At 43.6% G+C, this 20,257-nt stretch overlaps 1 protein-coding gene across 1 annotated transcript in view; it reads right to left on the bottom strand.

The window, feature by feature from the left end:
• The window catches only part of PLPP3 (phospholipid phosphatase 3), a 44,581-nt gene that overhangs the window by 9,569 nt on the left and 14,755 nt on the right, over positions 1-20,257 (bottom strand). The window contains exons 2-4 of the mRNA XM_009569200.2: positions 10,252-10,409; positions 5,253-5,536; positions 4,429-4,486 (exon numbers count right to left, since the gene is read on the bottom strand). Coding sequence (XP_009567495.2) covers positions 4,429-4,486; positions 5,253-5,536; positions 10,252-10,409 — 500 coding nt within the window. The remainder of the gene's footprint in view (positions 1-4,428; positions 4,487-5,252; positions 5,537-10,251; positions 10,410-20,257) is intronic.

The raw sequence follows: 20,257 nt of genomic DNA, 5'->3' as shown, positions 1-20,257 counted from the left end.
CTTCTGCCAGGGGACTTCCACAGTGCTGGGGTGGGGATAACCCATGGCCACATGCAACCCCATCAAGGAGGAGCAAACCCATCAAGGAGAAGCTAGCAGGGAATATGGGCTAAATGCATCCTCTCCAGCCTCCTAGGGCTTTCTCCCACTCACAAATCCCATCATGTTCACACTGCCCCCACCACAACACTGAATTCCATCAACCACATCCCTTAGTCACAGCTAAGTTCTCCTTCTGGGAAATGGCTGGTCTTGTTTCTGACTGCCTGACCTGAAGTTACCTCCATCTCCAGCCCCATCCGCACACAAAGCAGTACCCAAAGGGGTATGGAGACAAAACCTCGCAAACCTAAACTCATCCCAGCACAATGCCCCACCCTGGCTGGGCAAAACCAGCTGAAAGTAGGAGAACTGTAGAATTCAGCTTTTAACACCAAGATAGTCAAGGGGACACAAACAGGCAAAGACCTCCCAGCACCAAAGGGATGCCCTGTTTGCCTCTTCCCTGCCTTTGCTGAGCATACAGCATCCTCCCACCCTGCTTGGAATATCCTCATTTAGCTCAGCAACACAGTTCACACCTCAGCCCTGGCTACTGATGCAATTCCAGTTTATTTGCTTACTTAGGTTACTGCTAAACTTGACTCCAAATCCACAACCACCATGGAATTTCCTTTGCACAGGCCATCATCGTTCAATATTGTCAGGGCACTGAGACCTTCTGAACCCTTCAGCAAGAAACCCCAGTGCAACGCTTCACACTTGTCCAAATACACTAAACCAGCAACACCTCTAATTTTTCATATAAACGAGTAGGACACACTAAAACTCAACCTGACCTGATGTTTTCAACCTCAGCCACCAACACATTAAATATGCGAGCTGCCTTCTTTTACTTCCATTTTAGCCAGAATCAGCCAGTGTTGCTGAGGGAATATTAATTTAGGTTTTCTGATATTAATTCAGCTTTCCTGCATCCTTTGTGTTGTTGTCTGTGATTTCAAGGCAACTTTGTGCCATAAAAATACTAAAAATCATCAGCATTACGGCCTCATGTGCTTAAAGCGAGTGGAAAGCCCTCATTGCTCTTTGCAAAACTTTCTCACGTCCAGTGAAACAAAACCGAGAGCTGTGGGTCAGGTCCAGAGGGCTGTGTGTAACAAGCTGTTACCTCCTCTTTCCTCAGCCTACTATAAATATGTATTACAGGGTCACTAAGCCAAGGAGTAACAAAGCAAGGAAAATTAAGACAAAGCAGATTACCCAAGTGTAATTTCCCCTTTTAATTTTTTTATACAAAGGCCTGATGTTAATTGAGTATTCTCAGTGACACAAAGGCTGCAAGAAACTTAGCCCTGAGGTTTCAGCATTTAGAACTAAACCCCAGGAGATTTTACTGTGTTGCAAGCATATTTCCCTGGGACTTTTACCCCAAAGCCCTCTGGTGCTTGGAATCTATCTGTATTTTCTTATCAGAAGCCCTTAGCCAAACTGCCAAACTGTCTCTCCTTGATGGATATCACAAGGCACTGCTGCTGTGCCAGGTAATGGGAAAACCATGGTCACCCATCTGCCCACCAAACACCTGGGAAAATCCAGCCTTGCGCTTCAGGCAAAGCCCCATAGGATGCGTGGGAATCCAAGTATCTTTCAATAGACCAGCTAAAATTTTCTGGCACCAGTCTCCATAAGGTGAGGCAAACTTATAAATCAGAATGGGCTCCAAAAGCGAAGCCAGGGAACGCCAGGAAGGACAGGAAGTGACTTATCCTTGAAATATGGAGTATTGTTCAACAGGGAATGCACTCAGGACATGGCTGACCAACCAAGCCTCTGCAGCACATGCTCAGCCCCACAAATACCCCCACTCTGCAAATACTCCCATCAAATTCCCAGTACCCAATGTATCAGTAGCAACCTGCTGACGCACAACCCTCACTTCCCAGGAACTGCAGAACAATTGTTGTTGTGATTGAGATGATTCCCTGATTAAATCCATCACATCCACCTCTTGCAGGCTCTGGCATAGTAGATAGCATATTTCTAACCAGGCTTTTAAAACTCCACTGGTCCACTGAGCTGGGCAAGACAGTAGAGTCTATTTTGCATTAAATAAAATCTCTCTGGGATATTATAACCTCATATAACGTTATTTTTATTTTTTTTAATATTGTCAGCCTCTCCAACATGACAGCTCTCCTGCCTCCCTTTTTCCAGGCGCTGGCCAGGGAGCTGGAGTGGTGGAGAGCAGGGTGTTGCTAGACATGTTAGAATCACTGAATTACTTCAGTTGGAAAAGCCCTTTAAGATAATTATATCCGCACCTCCGATATGCACTGCATCACACTGTCTTGTCTCAAGCTGCCTTTGTCTCCCTTCAATTTATGACCAAACACTCGGTGAAATTTTTCCCCCGAGTTTTCAAGTGATAAGGCAAGCATACAGCTGGTCAGACAGAACCTGCTACCAACCTTATCCTAGTTTTGGGACAAGGAAAAAAATGACATAATTCTTAAGGGACTGGGCGTCAAAATCCCTCCATGGGGAGGGATAAATGGAGCAGCCTGTTGTCCCAGATCACGGCGGGAGAGGGGCAGAGATTGCTGAGCACTGATAGCTTGAGTGATCCCATATAGGGACAGGGAAGGGCAGCAGAGTTTAAAGGCAGATTTCTGCTCCAGAGTGTTATGCGGGAGCTAAACACCACTTTTGAAGCCTTCTGCAAAGTTAAAAACAAACCCAGCAGCAGGCACTGGTGCAAAGCTGCACTGAAAATATGAGCCACGCCAGTTTTCCATGCAACCCATGAAAATGTTTCATGTATGCTGCAGTTGTGAGGTCTCCAGTTTCCCAGGCATCAGTGTTGCTGTTTGTTTCTTACTTGCTGCATGATTGCTGGCTTTTCAGGAAAACAGAAAAAAAAAAAGGCAAAGGAATATGGTCTGCCTGGTGCCCTGCAAAAACAGGGCAAAAAAAAGTGTATGGAGTGGCAATGAGGAGAGGGGGCAGGCGCTTGCCCAGCTGGGCACAATCCCATGGGTTTGCCCACTATCCTGAAGAAGCTGCACAGTAAAATCCAGTGCGAAAGGTAAAACATCAGTCTTGGCTTCCAAAAAGGACCAGGAGCAGCATCTTCTAAAAATATACGTGGAGGAACAACCAGGATCTTGCTGAGGATTTAGAGAGAAACCACCAACAACTTAATAAGGACTGAAGAGACTGGTAGTCCTTGCTTTTTCTGGATGCCAGTCTCAAAAGCATCCCTGGGCTGGCTTATCTGACCACCTGCAGATCTCCTTGGAAATAAATAATTGTCAGTGTGAGCAATGGTTCCAAAGGCAGCTTGGAAAGTTTTGTGAAGGCAGCAGCAGAGGGCTGAGCCTCCTGAGAAGCATCAATGGGACAGCTCAAAAAGTTTTCCAAGAACAAAGAAAGGGGAGGAAGAAAGAGAAAATAATTTAATATGCTACTCCCAACAGCTTTAAAAGCTTAGTAATTAAATTACAGAAATTGCTTAGAGGAAGAAGGGAACCAGGGCTAATATTCCAAGAGGGAACAATGGTAACTTGAGGGTAAAGGGACAGGGAAAGAGCGTTGCTGATCGATAAAAGTTCACGTTTAATGTTTTTATCAGTGTCATGCTGCTTTTTTGCTTGCTAGTTTGAGCTTACAGGAGATGGGGGAGTACAAATCTTAAAAGGAATCCAAAACCTTTTCCTTGTTTCCTTTTTTGTTTTGTTTTTTTTTTTTCCAATAAATAAATAAAACCCAAACACCACCATCACCCCAGTGGCTATCCAGATCCTCCCAAGAAGCTGCATGTGGGTCCAGCCCCTCAGGGGCGCGGGCAGCGTGCCTCCCACAGCCTCGGCAGGAAGCACCTTGGCAGCCGCCCCGGCCCCAGCCCCACTGCAGGAAGGGTAGAGCCATTTCTCACTGACAAAGAAAAACAAGTCCCAACTCTCTGCATTGGATCCAGGCGGGCAGAGGCTGTTCCACCTGCTCTGCTGGCACATTTGGAAACCAGCCTTTACCCCCTAACAGAGCTGCAATGGCACATCTTCCTGCTCCATTGAGGTAACCTTGTGGCTCGCCCCAAACTCCCTCCAGTGTAAACCACAACGTGGGGTGAACAAAATTGCACAGGTCACCCACAGATTTAGTAGGATTTAGATTTAATTGCAGCCTTGGCTACATCCTAAAGCTGCACAGCTCAGCTGTCACCCCAGAAGTCTCCGTTCCAAAAAATACCACAGGGGCTGGGAGTGGATGTTTCCATCACTGGCTTGTTCAGGCTCTTTTTTTCAACTGACCCTACGTCTCTAATGCTCATCATGTCATTACTGCCACCAAACATGGGTGAGTGCCTCAGGAAAGGGGGAGAGAGGGTAAATCAGCTCAATCGCAAGCAAAGTTGAGGCTACTTACCACCAAGTACAGCATTGTATAGAGGGAGAAGGACGCATGCCCAGAGAAGAAAGATTTCCTGCAAAACAAAGCAAGTGCTAAGAACCAGCCACTATAATCTTCAGTATTATAATTTTACATGTAATATGGTGACTTGCATGCTGCTACCAAAAGGGTGCCAAAGCACAGGGACTCACAATCCCCAGTCTTTCAGGTTATAAAACTTCCATTATCCACCCTGCTCGCTCACGAGGCAGAAAGCAAACGGATGGACAGGATGCTTGCATTGTTCGTCCCTTCCTGGTCTACTCATGGGACAGCAGTTATTTCCAGGGTAGTCTCATAACTCATAATCTCACCTCAAATTACCAGGAAACTGTAAAGAAATAAGAAGTGAGCAACTTCTCTGGTCGCTTAATTTGAGCACATAAAATGTGCCTGTGGAAACGTCAAAATTGAACAGCTGATGGATTTGGTAGAGAACTCGCAGGGGAGATGCTGGCAGTCCTGCCTGCACGAAGCCTCCTTGTAGAAGTCCTCTGTTCTGCTGCATGGGACAGCTTGAGCTGCTCCCCATGAGCCCATCTCTTATAGTGAATTCCCACATTGAGCAACCACTCAGGGAAACAATAGTGTAGGAGTAAAGAGAAAGGAAAAAAAATATTATTCATCCGAATCCTGTAACTCCCAAGGGAAACTGCCCGTCACTGGCAGGCAGTTACAGCTTTCACAGAAAAAGCAGCATTTGAATTATCTACTGCTGACAGAGAAACGCTCAAAAGTATTTAGCCTGAGACACCATTTTGGTGGTGGCAATCCAATGCTTTGCTGCCACAAGATCTCACCTGGCTTCCTGGACCTTGCTGTCACTTCCCCTGCAGGTGTAGTTTTGGATGTAAACTCCCTTAGTGCAGTTGATGGTGGAGAAATCCAAATTGCAAACTTCCAGGAAATGTGGCCGCAAGCGCCCGACGGACACTTTGGCAATGTCTGTGAAGGACTGGCTAATGGCGCAGCCAAAAACGAAGCAGCCAACTTGCTTGTAGAGTGCTGCCACGTACGGATTCTGGATAAAGGAGTGTGACTTCTCCTTCAGATAGTGGATGCGGTAGAGCTCTCCTGTTATAATCTGTGGGGGATATACAACAGAGAGGTTAGAGAGCAAGAAAAATGCTGTGCAAAACCAGTGATGGGTGGCTGAGAGAAGCTCTTGGCGCTTTGAGCATCTCAAACCAGGAATCTGTTTCCTCAGTGAGGAAGGAGAGTCCATAGCCCAGCATCTCTCCATCCTCTTCCTCTTCCCTCTCAATAAAAAACTGCAGGCTTGAAATGCTTTTTACAGAAACATTCCATACACAAGAAGAAAGAAAAAATCCTAACTTTTGGTTTAGCACGTTGGCATATCTTTTCAGTAGTGAAATATTGCCCCAGATCTGTACCAGTGTAATGGAGAAAAAACAATTAACATAAAAAATAGATAAAGAAGCAGCGCGTGTTTGTGAAGAAGAGGCCAGATCCACTACCCTCTTATCAAACTGATTTTGGAGGGGAAAAAAACGGACAACCTTCTTATCTTCCTCTCTACGAAACATGAACACAACAAAGAAGACTAAATAAGCCCCAAACTTTTCAGATTCTGGCCCCAAATTTGCCACCACCAGACTAAATTCAAGCAGCTCAAAGTCTCCATAAATGCCAGCGATTACTGGGCATTTCAAGGTGTTTTTCCATCGTGTGGCAGCAAATTCTATGTTTCTTGTGACAGAGGTGTTGGGGTTTGACAATATTGCCATAAATTACCATCAGGGAGCAGAGGACCCAGCTTCTCATAATCTTAACTCTTAAAAGGCGAGTTAATGAAAATCAGGCTGTGAAATTAAACCCAAATGTCTCACCTCTCCAAAAGAGGCAAGGGCTTAAATTGTACTCCATCACGTTACACACCTAGGTTTTGAGCTCCAGATTTACAGCTTTAGGATTTTATTCATTATTTTAAATGTTTTTATACCTGAGTAATAAATCGAGGCAGCTTTTTTCCAGCTGCTCCCTTGTCCCTGCCCCTCTGTAGTCACGATGACTGTGATATGTAAAATTAACTGTCAGAAAAAATGCCTTCATGTTAATCCCTTTCTGGAGCAGCCAGAAATATTCCTCCCGGTATGGCAGCCTGCCAGTGGCATGCAGAAGACAAGGCTCCCCTGCTTACCTTTTAAAAGCTTGGCACAGCCTTTGGAAACTAATAAACTGGAAAAGTATGGCAATTAGACTAAAAGGAGATGAAGCTGTATCACTGTTTGAATTCACTCACAGCATGGCTTGAAAAAAACAAAAGGTTGACCTAAGGCAGCTGAAATTGCAGCTAAGCAGGCTTTATCAAACAGAGGTACAACTATAAAAATAAAAAATAAAGGCCAAGCTAGAATACCTTTGCTACCATGCACAGGATGACTTTGGGTGGATACACCTCCATTTGGGGTTTACATGTCACCACTGAGATTTATACTTTTGGAAATCTGGTCATGACCAAGAGTTGTCTGGGGAGCTAACCGGCTCCAGCATCATTTTAATCCTCTCAGACTCTGAAGACCAAAGTTTACTTCCATTTTTGACCACCTTCCAGCATAAACTGGCAGCCAGGAAATCTGCTGGGATGAGAACTGCAAAGGGAGGTTGGAGCATCTCCTGCTCCTTTGGCAGAAGGCAACTCCAGGGTGTCCTGGATGGACACAGATGTTGCTGCACAATGGCATGCCCACTGCTTGCAGCCTCCAGAAAGCAAGAAGGGGAGCCACGAAGTTCAAAACTCATGGCTTTTGCAGAAAGGAGACAAGATGAATTAAGGATGACATCCGATACTAGCAGATGTGTCATTACTCCAAACTCACAAACACATACATGTAAACCTGAGGCTCTTGGCCTGGGAAAGGCATGTGACCATTTTAAACAAGGACCAACAAAAGTCTGGGGATTAATACTTTTCTCTCACCGTTGGTGGTCTGGGTAATTGCACACATGTAGCAGATTGTAAATTGGAGACTTCATTCCCTCTCTAACACGCTGCTGGGCAGCCATGAACCCTCCCCGCTTAGTTAAAGCCATGGCTCAATCTTAATGAGAAGCTAAAAAATGGGTAAAGTTGTTTTTTTGGCAGTGCTGTCCCAGATAAAGCAGGACGGTGAAAAACTAATGCAGCGCAGATGTGCATGAACCGAAAAGACATCCTGAAAAAAAAGCCCAAGTCTTAAAGATATTAAGCTGATCTTTTGCCTTGCGCTTCTAGGCAAGCCATCCACATAGGACATGTGCTGTGCCTATGTGATTGGCACAGCTCTGGGCAGATTGACACAAACACTTTAGAAAGAAGATCACTAGAAAGAAGCCAATATCAAACTTTTCTGTCTGTGAATGCCTTTTGCTTGTCATGCAAATTTTAGTGTTATTATAAGGTATCACCAGTAATCCAATTAGCCTGTAAGTACCTTTAAAGCCTTTCTAATCACCTACATCTCTAGTGTAACATTCTCTGTGCCTCTCACACTGAAGCAGTGTATCACCTTCAACTTAAAAACAACTGGCTAATCCAGCTGCGTAATTTAGATGATCTAGGAAATGAATTTGCTGGAGGTATTTTTCATAGCCTTTCAAGACCTATCAGGCGTGGGGACACAGGATGGCTCAGCAGCAGTACCTGTACGAGGCTCAGGGAGAAGAAAACACCACCTTTCCCTGCCCATCCCAGGGCCCATCAACATGCTTCCGTGCCAGTCAAATCAACCACCTTCCACCAAGAAGAGCCATCAGGAGAGATATGAGAGCACACAGCCCAGGGGCACAAGCCTCTCCAGGGTCATCTGCACAGAAATTTTCCTGAGGTCAGTAAATATAGGTATTAAACCCAAATGCTTATCCTCTCACATCCGGATTGAAGTAAAGGTCTTTCGCCTCTGCCATTTATTTAATGAGCACTCTGGGTCTCCTCAAGCCACTCAAAACACGACCTAGACCTTTTACCCAAGACTACACCGCCTGTGATGCCACATAAAGCAAGGCGTGAAATTTTGGCTGTGCCACCCAAAACACCATCTCCCTGGAAGTCCTCATAATCACTGTCCTGCCTTCCGAAGGCAAACACTGTGAGCAAAAGGAGCAGAGTCAGTGCTCTGTGGATTTGGAAGGAATTCCTATTATGCTACAGTAATTCTGGTATCTGGGTTACATCTGAAAAAAGAGGTCAGGCTGACTTCAATTTTCCATGCACGCTGCCACAGCAAAGAAATCTGTTGCTTCAATTCCTCGTTAGCCATTTGTATCACTCAACAGCAAATAACCAAGCTTTTGAATTTACCTTATTAAGTCACATTTGTTGTGGGTACAGTGAAACCAGGGCAGAAACATCTAATCCTTTGGGGATTTTCTTTCTTTTAATTGACCTGCTATTTCGCAGTAGAAAGCTGATGGATCACATAGGCAGCCGATTATGTTTCCAGTTTCTGTTCCAACCCCTGTATTTGCCACTGCCTCATTACTGATCAGAAGCACACTCCACACGGAGCCGGAGTGCCGATAGCTCAGGCAGTAATGTGAAAATGAGAGGCTTTTTCATTTTGTTTTTATGGCTTTTCCACACTCAGAGGTAATTCACCTGCAGGGCAAAACTCTGCCGTGTTTATAGAATTTGGGGTCTGGCACCTTCTGGGCTTGTTTGTGAAGGCATAGCAACAAGGCCATTTTGGGGACCTATTTTGCTAAGCGAGTATCTGATCAGGAAACGATGGCGAGATGAGGAGATGATGGAGATAGTCAGAGCATAAAGCAACAAGTCTTGGGACAGGGTATTACCAAAGCAGGCACCATGCCATGCCTAAATACCTATTGCTCTTACAAGGAAAGATGAATGCTAGGAGGGGAATAAGTGGTCCTGACCTCTCCCTCTCTATTGCTTCCCAGCTGAAGGACCAAGAGGAAGGCGGTGCCTCTAGGAAACCACCTGAGCCATACTGGCAGGAGGTGAAAAGGAAAATGTAGGTACTTTTCATAGGGGAATTTCATCATCAGCTGGAAGCATTTAGCCAGCTACCAGGAGACAGCTCTCATCTTCTACCACACCACCAGATAATACATGTTGGCACGAGGAGGTTCGGCTCCACAGGCTGAATACAGTTTTTTGGCTGACATATAAAGCTTTCACGGTACAACTGTTTCCTAGCACAGCTCTAGGAAACCTGGCAGAAAAAGAGAAACGAGGAGGCATCGGGAAGGTGGTGCACTAACTACTTTTTACAGTCTGCACTCCGGGAATATGCTCTCCATGGAAGGTTTTAATTATCTTTTTAATATGGCTGTAATATAAAATCTCTTAAAAATCTAACGCTAAGCTGTGAAACTTTTCCAGGCACTGGTTAGCTGAAAAAATGTATCCTTTTGTTTTGTTTTTATAAAACAGGTAAATACCAAGAGTTATTTGAATAGGGACAAACCACGCTAAGACCTTATTGACACTCAAGTCTTTCTGCTTCTACTCTGAACTTCTGCTGGAGGGTGAAAAAGCTCTTGTGGAGCTCACAGACTTGCCCAAACAGCTTTGGGCCTGTTTACAAGCTTCAGGAGTAATCTCATTTCTCCTGTTACAAGCTTTCATTTGGAAATATTTATTGCTCCACACTTTACGTGGCAGTCAGATATTGAGAGGAAAAGTGCACCCCGGTAGATAACCCAGACACACTGTCAAGACTGCATTAAAGCCTCAACATCGACAGGACACTGGTGCCATCATCTAAAGAGGTGACAAAAAAACATCAAGGATGTGCAAGGGACAGGACAGGAGGTTTTGGAGGTGGTACTTACAGCGAGGATGGCAATGAGGATGCCTGCAGCACACAGCACTGCGTCATTGATAGTCTCCATCGTCTTCAGCGGGTACCTGATGCTGTCATCATCACAGTAGAAACCCCGCTGATAGGGCTGGATTGTGCTTGTTTCAATGATGAGGAAGGGCAATGCAGCTACAGAGAAAGGGAAGACAATAAAACCCCATTAGTAACACAGGTAAACACAAGTAGCTTGCCAAAAACTAAAGACTCAGCTAGAAAACCCCTTGCAAACCATACAGCACCATTGCTAATGCTTTTTTTCCATACTGCTATCTTTCCAAAGGGAATAGCATTGGGATTTGTTTTTCCAAGTTGCTTTTGCAAGGACAAAGCATCTCCTCTGTTATGGCTATCAGATGTCTCCGCTGCCTGGTTTCAGTTAAGCCTTGTGCATTGCAAATATTAATTTACAGGAACAGACCCCTAAAGCAATCCCTCTGAAAAAAACCATGAAAACGAATCTGGCACTTTTCTCCAGGGAGGGTCCAAAGCTCTGCCGAGCGCCCCACAGCAGGGCAGCCCAGAGCTGTGCAAACAAACACCAGAGGATCAAATATCAGCACAGCTTCTCCTACCTGGTCAGCCCAGCTACACTCCATCCACATTACTTTTATGCCTTTGAAGCCTTCCTTGGCTTCCTCCTCTCTGTATTTACAGGGAACATGAATGTTTGTACCTACTAATGCCATAAGAGTACATGCTTTTAGCAGCTACGGGGCACCCATCCTTGACCCATCTATGCAAGGAGAAGTTGACCACACACCTGACCAGCCCATCCAGAAGAACTGTTGAACCCCCCTCAGAGCCCATTTGCCTTCAATCACAATAAAGCCGCGTGAAATCTGGTTTTACGCTGTTTGTGAGCCCTCTGTGCAGGAGATCTGCATCTGCGCAGCTCAACTGGACCATTGCACCAGGCATGGCACAGATCTGCTCAAAACCACAGGGTGATGTGTTAGGACACCCTGTCGAGGGGGACGCCTTGAAAGTGCTGTGTGTATGTAACTGCATATTCTTCTAAGTATTTTAGAGAAATACAGCATTGCCTCAAATCTGAAAGAGCCCTAGGGTATTTCCTAGGCACACGGTTACCTTGGGCAGGTCACCCTCCTTCCCTTTCCCTCAGTTTCCCCATCCATCTTTACTATCAAGCCCATCACCAAGAAGGACAGTACAACTCCATAAAAACAAGCCTCAAATTCCCCAACACTTGTCTTCATAGTAAATCACAAATCACAAGGTACAGGAAACCCTCCTCCCACTTACAGAGCGAAACCCAGGTAAGGAGAAAACAAACACAAAGTTGTTCAAACTCTCCTTGGGCCAAGACAACAGGTCTCACACCTAGATCCTACAGAGTGCACTAGGGAATATTTGTATACCACTAACTTGTTTAGGTATCTGTGGATTTGTTTACACAGCTAGAAGTCTAAGACATCAGAGGGTTTTTCCTTCTAAAATTAAAAAATAAAATAAAAAATGAAGTGCAGTTGTGTTTCAGAGAAATTTTTCCACATTTTCAGTGATAGTGATCTGCTAGATGCAATTAGCAAAGGTACCATCCAGAGAGTTAAGAAGTGTGATCAAAATAATGTTTCCCATCTCCACATGAACCACTTTCTGCATTTCAGTTTGTACAATGCATTTTGGCTCCTTTTCCTGCATGTCAATAGATTTGCCTCATCTAGGATTACTAGGGGTTTTTGTTTTTTTTTTTTTTTTATTCTTAAGAAAAGGGAAAGTTCCCATTATCTGCTGCGAGAGCAGGGACAACCACATATAGACCTTGAAGCCTTTCAGGTACCCAAGAGCAGTCAGGGCCACAGCTCAGTACCCGTTTCAGATTCCCTCTAAAAACTCAGGATAAAGGTTAACACAAGCGCTGGGCCCCAGAGCACTTGGCAGGGCAGCACAGTTTCCACTGCATGTGTGAATGGGCAAAGAAAGGTTTCAGAACCGCCTGCCCAGCCCAGATTTGGTAAATAAAACTGGAAATCTCATGTGAATCCAGTTGATCTTCATTCCACTATTTAATCATTTTGATGCCTAGCTAGCTTGGCCCCCAAATGTGCCTCCGATGCCAGCAATCCGATATAAATAGGCCACTTAAAAAATCCTTAGGTTCCCAATGAAAAATTGCAGGAGAAGAGCTAATGTTGCTTGGCACGATCCAATTTCACATGCACTTGAAGAAGCGGCGTAACAGTTGAACTCGGGGAATAGACATGCCATGGTTACGTGGCTTATTGTTATTTCTCCAGTTCCTCTTGTTAATAGCTTTCACATGACAGGTCTGTAAAACACATGTTCCCACAGACAATAAAATACATCTGAAAGCTAAAACTGGCTTTAAAAAGAAAAAAAAAAAAAAAGAAAAAAGGACAATAGTGTTCCTATATATTATGTGACCCCAGGAATAATAAAGATTTGTTTTCCCTTCATTCATTGAACAGCAAGGGGTAGTATTTCCGCGTTTCAATTATATGTATGCCTGCAACAGCTATAATAAGAGCATAACTGACCTATATGGTACATATTTTCCTAAAGTGCACATAGGCACAGTTCAGAAAATCCAATGGTTTTGTTTTCTCTCCTACAACCTTGTGGTTTAGTGGGATATTGCCAATCAAGTCTTGACATTTTTCCAGCAAAATAGTAACCTCAAATTCCCTTATTTTTTTTTTCCCTTCCCTCCCTTTTTTTTAACAGGAGAAACATAAACATACTCTCTGTTGCTGAACAGATAGTACTTAGAAGACAGAACATGCCCTTGATTTCAAGGGCTGGGTGAGAGGCTGCTCTTTCAGCCCAAGGAAGAGAAGACCCCTGGCTCATGCCAAACAGTAAATCACGCTCTAGATGGCTCTTCTTCCACGAGGTTATTTCTTAAAGGACAGGTTGTCTAACTTACTAGGTCACCACCCACATTTCTTTTGCAAAGGGGGTCCAGCATGGAGAGCCTGTAGCAGTGCCAAAAGGCAGCCGGAGAATGGGTTTTGCAGAAAAACACTACAGAGGGAAGTGTGGAAGAAGACGGAACATTAATGCAGAAAGAGAGATGCCTTTGGATCCCTCAGCAAAACACCACAGGGACATTATTCACACTAGGAAATCTGTCAGGGGCAAAGGTATCCAGAAGTGGGGCTACAGCCCAGCAGCCTTGGAAATGGAATACAAGCAGCATAGGGTTGTACAATCAAGTTGGTACATCTGGCCTCCTGACTTCTTCTGCTCCAGTTTACCTCTCTGACTCAGTGTTTTAATAGGAAATTCAGACTATGCATTCCTGGCTACAGTGATTTGCATCTACAAATTCAGCAGCTGAACCCCATGAAGGCGCTAAGTTTTCAACCTCCATCACCTCCCATCCCTACCTGCAGTACAAAACTATTGAGAAAACAAGAGGTAACATTTCAGAAAATGGTAACAAATGGTGACTTGCATAGAATTCAACAATAGACATACGTGGCCAGCAAAAGAATACACTGGTTTTGGGATGGTCACTCTTCTCCAAAAAATAGTCCTACTTGGCCATTCTATCTGTGGCTACAATGCTCCTACTGCAAAATCCTTAGTAACATTGTAGAATGAGCTCATATCCCTCCTAAAACCAGTATCTATGAGAAATTACACAACAGCCTGTGAACCATGCCCTGGGACATGGAGGCAACCATGGCACATCCATATAGGACTGTGTAACCAGAAAAGCACTGTTATCCCCATTTTACCGACAAACTAAAGCACAGAAAAAAAGGGATTTGCTTATTCTGATGCAAAAAAAAGGTAAAAGGAGCTGAGATCACCTTCTGAATTGTAACATCCTGCAGAAGGTGAAAGAAAGTTTTTTTTCCCTTATATAAATGAGGTTTTTTTGCTTTATTAACAGAACAAGGAAATCCTAAACACATGCCTTTATCCACACCATGCTGCAGGAGGAAACAGGGGTCCAAACTAAGAGTGTAATAGAAAGCTCTTGGGTACTAATCCTGCCCCATCCAAACAGGCTCAGTACCATCCGGAGCAGCATGGAGCAGGTGTGGACACTAAAAAACTGTGCCAGGCACCATGGGACACTGCAGAGCTGGACATTGAAAAATGATGTTGCTTTTGTTGGGAGGAAGTCCAAGTGACTTTGTGACCTCTAACCACTGGTGTCCTATGGTAAGATAGCTCAGTGCAGGGTTTAAATTTATTTGTCTTTCTATTCAATAAAGTCAATCAAGTTTGGAAAACTAGCACCAAGGGAAAAAAATATTCCTTTCCTTGATGATCCCCTTTATTAAGACACAATTAATAGTCAATAATCTTGGGAAGGTTAGCAGCATGAAAGCTAAAATCCCATCACTAAGCCTAAACAAAAAACCCTTGCAAAACCCCCATGTACTTTCTGATCAGTTTGAAACATGCATAAAATCAAAAGGCAGAACTAACAAGGGCTCTGTGTTGGGTACAGCACTTTGAATCTCAGAGACTTTGAAAAGTTAATACTTGTGCAGATTTAATACGGAAAAAAAAATTTAAAAGGGGATAAGCTTTCATTGGCTACTCATCAGAAAAGCAGGGGGAGCAGGAGCGGAAGGCATTTCTGCAGTGACCCACTCATGCAGCTCTCATCTTCTCAGCCCAACCTTCACCTTTACACTAAATTAAACACCATTTTTTGTCTCTTTTTTTTTAATGTTTGGTTTTGATGGAGGTTGGGTTTTTGCCACTAAATCTTTCTTCTTTCAACTCTGCAGGTCAGTGGGATGCTGCTGGCTATTTCAACAAAGCAATGATAATTTCTAACAAGCACTCTGATGTGTTTGGCTGCCAGTGTCCAGGTCCTGGGTGTGTTTTTAAGGTTTCGGTAGATTAGATGCCTATCTTAATAAGTGAAAAAGATCATTAAATAATCTGGCAAGGCTGAGTAAGGCATCTAATTCTCATTCAAGACACACTCTGTAAATATTTGGGTACCTACAAGTGACGGGCTTTCTATTTGAAGTACTTAGCGACTGATCTTTAGTACATATAAACACTATTTGGTTTACAACATTTGTACATATTTTAAAATGCATAAAAACTAGATTAGCCTATGGTAGACTTTTACTGAGGCTTTAAAAGTGGGCTTCCCAACTTTTAGAGAAATAATGCAGCACTGCAGACCAGCCCAAGCAGCTGCTGCAAGAGAGAACGACTCTTGAACCACTTTACACTATACATACACGCATACACATATAGATAGAATTTACTAACATGAAGAACAGAAGTATTTCCACATTTCCATCATATCAGGCTTGATTCTGCACCAGCATCAAGAAAATGGGAGTAGGAAGGAGGGGTAGGAACTCTGTGAATCAAAAAATAATCTCAAAGGATCTGATTCACAGCTCAGCAGCAGCCAAAAGAAGGATCTCCCTGCAAGCTGGATTGGGCCATTATGTTGGGATTTTCAATGGTCATGAAAGTGTCGGTGATGTGCCTCCTTCCAATGGTTTCTAACTGAATCTGGATACTTGATGTCCATATATTTGCAAGAGACTACTAACCTAACATCAGAAATACAGAGTACCTTCAACTCTGTATTTTATTACCTCTTCAGTCTTAATTGTTCTCCACCTTGGTTCCAGCAGCCCAGAAGACTAATGCGTGCATCTGCCTGTATTTTGGAAACACACCCAATATTTGTGTTTGCAAAAGATTCCCATCCAACTCAATTACAGTTCCACCACTCTTAGTTACACAGACACAAGGATCGACAATTCTCTAAACATGCAAACAAAACCTAGACTTTACTGGAGAACAGGTACCTGCGTTAGAGTACTAAAGGAACTTATAAACAAAGATCAGCATATATTGCATTTCAGATTTGACCAGCTTGGTAAAGTCCTAGAACACAACTGGTTTATTTCCACAAAAAAACCCAAGATATTAGTTAATTTTCTGCTTGCTGTGGGTTGTGGCATGTAAAGTCCAGTTTGCACTGAACTTTTCACCCACCTGTACCAATCTGTCTGGTGTCCTTCCTATCAGGAGGGTGATGCTTCAGTCCACTTTATTATTATTATATTTCAGCCAAATCATAGGAATTTCAGCATAAACCTCACCATTATTAGGTCCTCCAGGTGGTACAGAGTCCAGGAGACTTCCTAGTGGGCAGATACAGGTTAATTTTGACCTAGATGATGATATTGTCTGCATTCTTACTTTTTTTTTGGGGGGGGTAGGGTGGGGTGTTTATTTATTTTTTTAATAAGAACAGGTTATTCAGGAATGCTGAGCAAAATGCCTACTGATGCCAGCTAGTGCAATAGCAAACAAGAAGAAAATCAAGAATATTGATTTTCTGTATGACAAACCCTGTAACACTGATGACCCCAAGCTGCAGAGATATTTGACAAGAGCCTGTAGAAAGAACTGGCAGTGGTGGCAGGAATGAAAAGTATCTCTGCCTGCTGCACAAACCCATGCTCCAGAGACATACCCAACCTTTGCAGTAAATACAGCCCTGTGCAACCTGGAGTGTGCCTACTGACCCAAACACCCTGGAAAAATACTGTTATAGAAAGGCTCTTGGTCACAGACACTTCAACAAAAATGTCTAATTATTCTCACGCACAACAAATTCCGCTCGATTTGAAATCTCAGTAGAAACACTTCTTCATGCCGCTGCAGCACAACATGCCCACCCTACACTCCAAGAGCTCCAGATGAACAGGACTGCTGCCACTGTTTTTTTCTGGAAGAAATATTGCTTTTGGAGCATACCTGTTACCTATTCCCAGAGGCAAAGACCACATACAAAGGAAGAAAGAGGAGAACAGAATTCTAAGAAGTGCGTTAAATTATTCCTCCTGGGAGTTTGGCATGAGTTGATGTATTAAAAGAGCTTTATATTAAAGTGCACATATATTTTTTAATACCTAAAAAATGCATTAGTAAGAACAAAAGGTCTTATCCAAGCCACAATACCTAGATGTATATAAAATTCTGCATTTGTAGGGTAAAAGAGATTCAAGCGACACAAGCAAAGGTTGGAGAGGGTGAATATAAAAGACATTATCAACGGGAATCCAGAGCCAGCTCCAGTCAAAATGTGATGGAAACAATGCCATCATTTCACATTGTCTACAGCAAGGAATAAAAAGTGATATGCCATGAAAATCCCAACATGTCAGTGTCTTTGGTGGTACCTCTATACATCCAAGTGCTTTGGAAGATCTTGCAGATATGAAAAGCCTGACCTTGGATGACCAGCTTGAATAGACGGAGGAAAAAAAAAATAATTAAAAATGTGTCTGTGAACTCTGCAATACTGAGGGCAAACAGATCGTGTGAAAAATATACTGCAGCGACTATTATGTTTTCAATTACAACCGAAGCGAACACAGTTTACTCTGCCGGTTAGTGGGGTTTGGAATAAGCTCTGCCTCTCCATCACTCCTCTGGGCTCTGCCTTCGAGGAAGGGCTCGGACCACTGCCCAGCCTTGACAATGCTCATGCTGCAGGAAAGGGGCAAAACACTGCATTTTTGCAGGGGGAATCTAGGAGCTTTCTTCCAAAACAATGTAATGGTGAGCAGAGTTGCAGCTCCCCTTCACTGATGTCATCTCACTGATAGATATTGGCTGTGTGAATCCCAACATCTCCCCATACAGTAAAAAATCTGCTCCACTCCATCAACTCATCTATTCAAGTAGAAAGGTTTGTGGGCTGTAGGTGTTGTTTTAATATATAAAATACCAAGCAGAAACTCCTTATCTTAGCTTACCACCACATATAAGCCCTCGATCCTTCTCTTTGCATAGCCATGCCAAACCCTAACAAGAACGAGCTGAAATATAAAACTGCAGCCAGCGTGAGGCAGTTGACAAAATTCTCCCTTGATTATTTTAAATCAATAAAGGCACAAAGCTTTTAAAACAAAAATAAAGCCAGTTCACCTGGTTAACATCAGGTCTCTCAAAAAAAATTCATCTGCTGAACTTCCCAAACTTCCTCTCTCCCTTCCCAGAGCATCCCAGCCAGGCACTGCAGCTGTAATTAAGCACGTTTTGGGGAGCAACTGCCCTTACGCAGGAGGCAGCAGAGCCCGTGTCCATAGCACTGAAGCCTGCCGCAAGTAGCTTTCTGACCCAGTTCTGTCAATGTACCTATTGTAAATGCAAAATCCTTCTTTGGATTTGAAGCAGCAGCCACCTGCATAAATAAGGCCAGGTTATAACTCTGTAACCATATACAAGCATTGAAAGCTTAAAAAGTTTGTAGTCCAAAAGGCACTTCTGACCTCTTCCCCAAAAGTTCACTAATCACTTTTAATTTAGAATTTATTTCCTCTTAATATACTTGCTTTATATAATACCCCCCTTTTGTTTCCTCCTCCTCCTCCTCCTTTCTATTTTCTGGAAGTTCCCCAGGAGAAAATGGTATTACACAACTCCCTTGATTACTGGAAATGAAATTTTTCCCCCTTGGTAGTTGAGAATTGGTAGAGCTTCCAGGATATAATGCACTGTACGCAGTGCTGAAAGAAAGGTGAAAAAACATGAACATAAGTGGAAATGATCTCAAGACCCTTCAAGTGATGGGGGTTTGCCTATTCACCAATGGGTTAAAAAGGTATAGGATGCCTCTTTTCTCCCTTCTCTCTATTTTGACTGCAGTTACAGCACGAGAGCGGCACCCTAATTTATAATAATGCATGATATAACTGAGATCATACTGGTACTCAGGTAATATTTAAAAAAGTAAATAAATTATACTCCTAATTAAAATAGCTTGTATTACAGGGAGGACACACTTTGTGGGAGAATGCAGAGGTATGACAGCTGCTGACTTGGCCATGCTGCCAGCAGAAGCTCGAACTAGCTCAGTAGAAAGCAGCTGAGAATGGGATTCTTTGGTGGCAATCCATCACTTGCAGTGACAGAGGCGCCTGCCCCACACTGCTCACAAGAACTCACCTGCCCTGACACACTTGCCCCTGGATGAGACCCTGTGAATTATCTGGGCACCTGAAAGCCAAAGAGATTTTCCTGGGGATAGTATGGTTCCGTGCTGGACACCATCTCAGACTCCTGGGTGCTTTTTATACCCCTAGTAAACTGCATAACTTGCAAATCCAGGCGATGCAGCTTGTCCCACCTGTTGTCACGACAGCCCCTTTCCTATGAACAGCCCCAAATCTCGCCACGTTGTCTGTATTTTGCAGCCAAGTGACATTTCATAGCCCTGCTTCCTTAGGGGATGGTATAAACCGGGTCAGCACAGGCAACAGCCAAGACCCTATTCACACTGACTCAAAGGACACAACATGTACTGTGCTCTTCAAACCCCAAAATGGATAACTCCCAATTTCCCTCTCCATCTCCCCTACAACAATGCTGTGCCCTGCTGTCAAGGAACGTGTGAATATATTGAGAAAAAAATGTTAAAGAAGCCCAAGGGAATAGCAGTCCCTTTTTCTTTATTGTGGTTAATTTTGACAAAGCCTCTTCTGTTCCCCCCACTTTTTTTTTTTTTTTTTTAGAAGGGCTTCATGCCAAGTTACATTCTTCTTCTTCACCATGGTACTGCCATGAAACGCGCCTGGTATGTTTGCCTGAAAATCACAGGTTTTCATGTAAATTGTTTCTATCTCAGCAGCAACTCCTTTTGTCACCTCAGATGTGAAAAGAGGAGGAGAAGGGCTTGGGCTCAAATCTGATCCCAGCAACAAAGCATCCACAGAAAAGCACCATGACTCTCCAAATCCAGCATCACAAAAACCTGCCCTCCCAAGGGGACAGAAACTCTCTAAAAAACATTTTACCACCTTCCTCATAACAGTGATGCAACCTGTGCGACAGGCTGCAACCCACTTTGCACCACCACCATTTTAAACACTTTGAGGCTTGGGAAAAAGCGCGTACCATCAGTGGGGTTGTTTTGAAGGATTTTTAAATGGAAATAGTTTCTTTTCTTGCAGCCCATCATGGCAACTCGAGCCTGCTGGCTT

Source organism: Cuculus canorus, chromosome 8 (assembly GCF_017976375.1).
Source record: "Cuculus canorus isolate bCucCan1 chromosome 8, bCucCan1.pri, whole genome shotgun sequence".
Classification (NCBI taxonomy): Eukaryota; Metazoa; Chordata; class Aves; order Cuculiformes; family Cuculidae; genus Cuculus; species Cuculus canorus.
The sequence above is the reverse complement of the archived record's forward strand: the minus strand, read 5'-3'. Positions and strand labels throughout refer to the sequence as shown.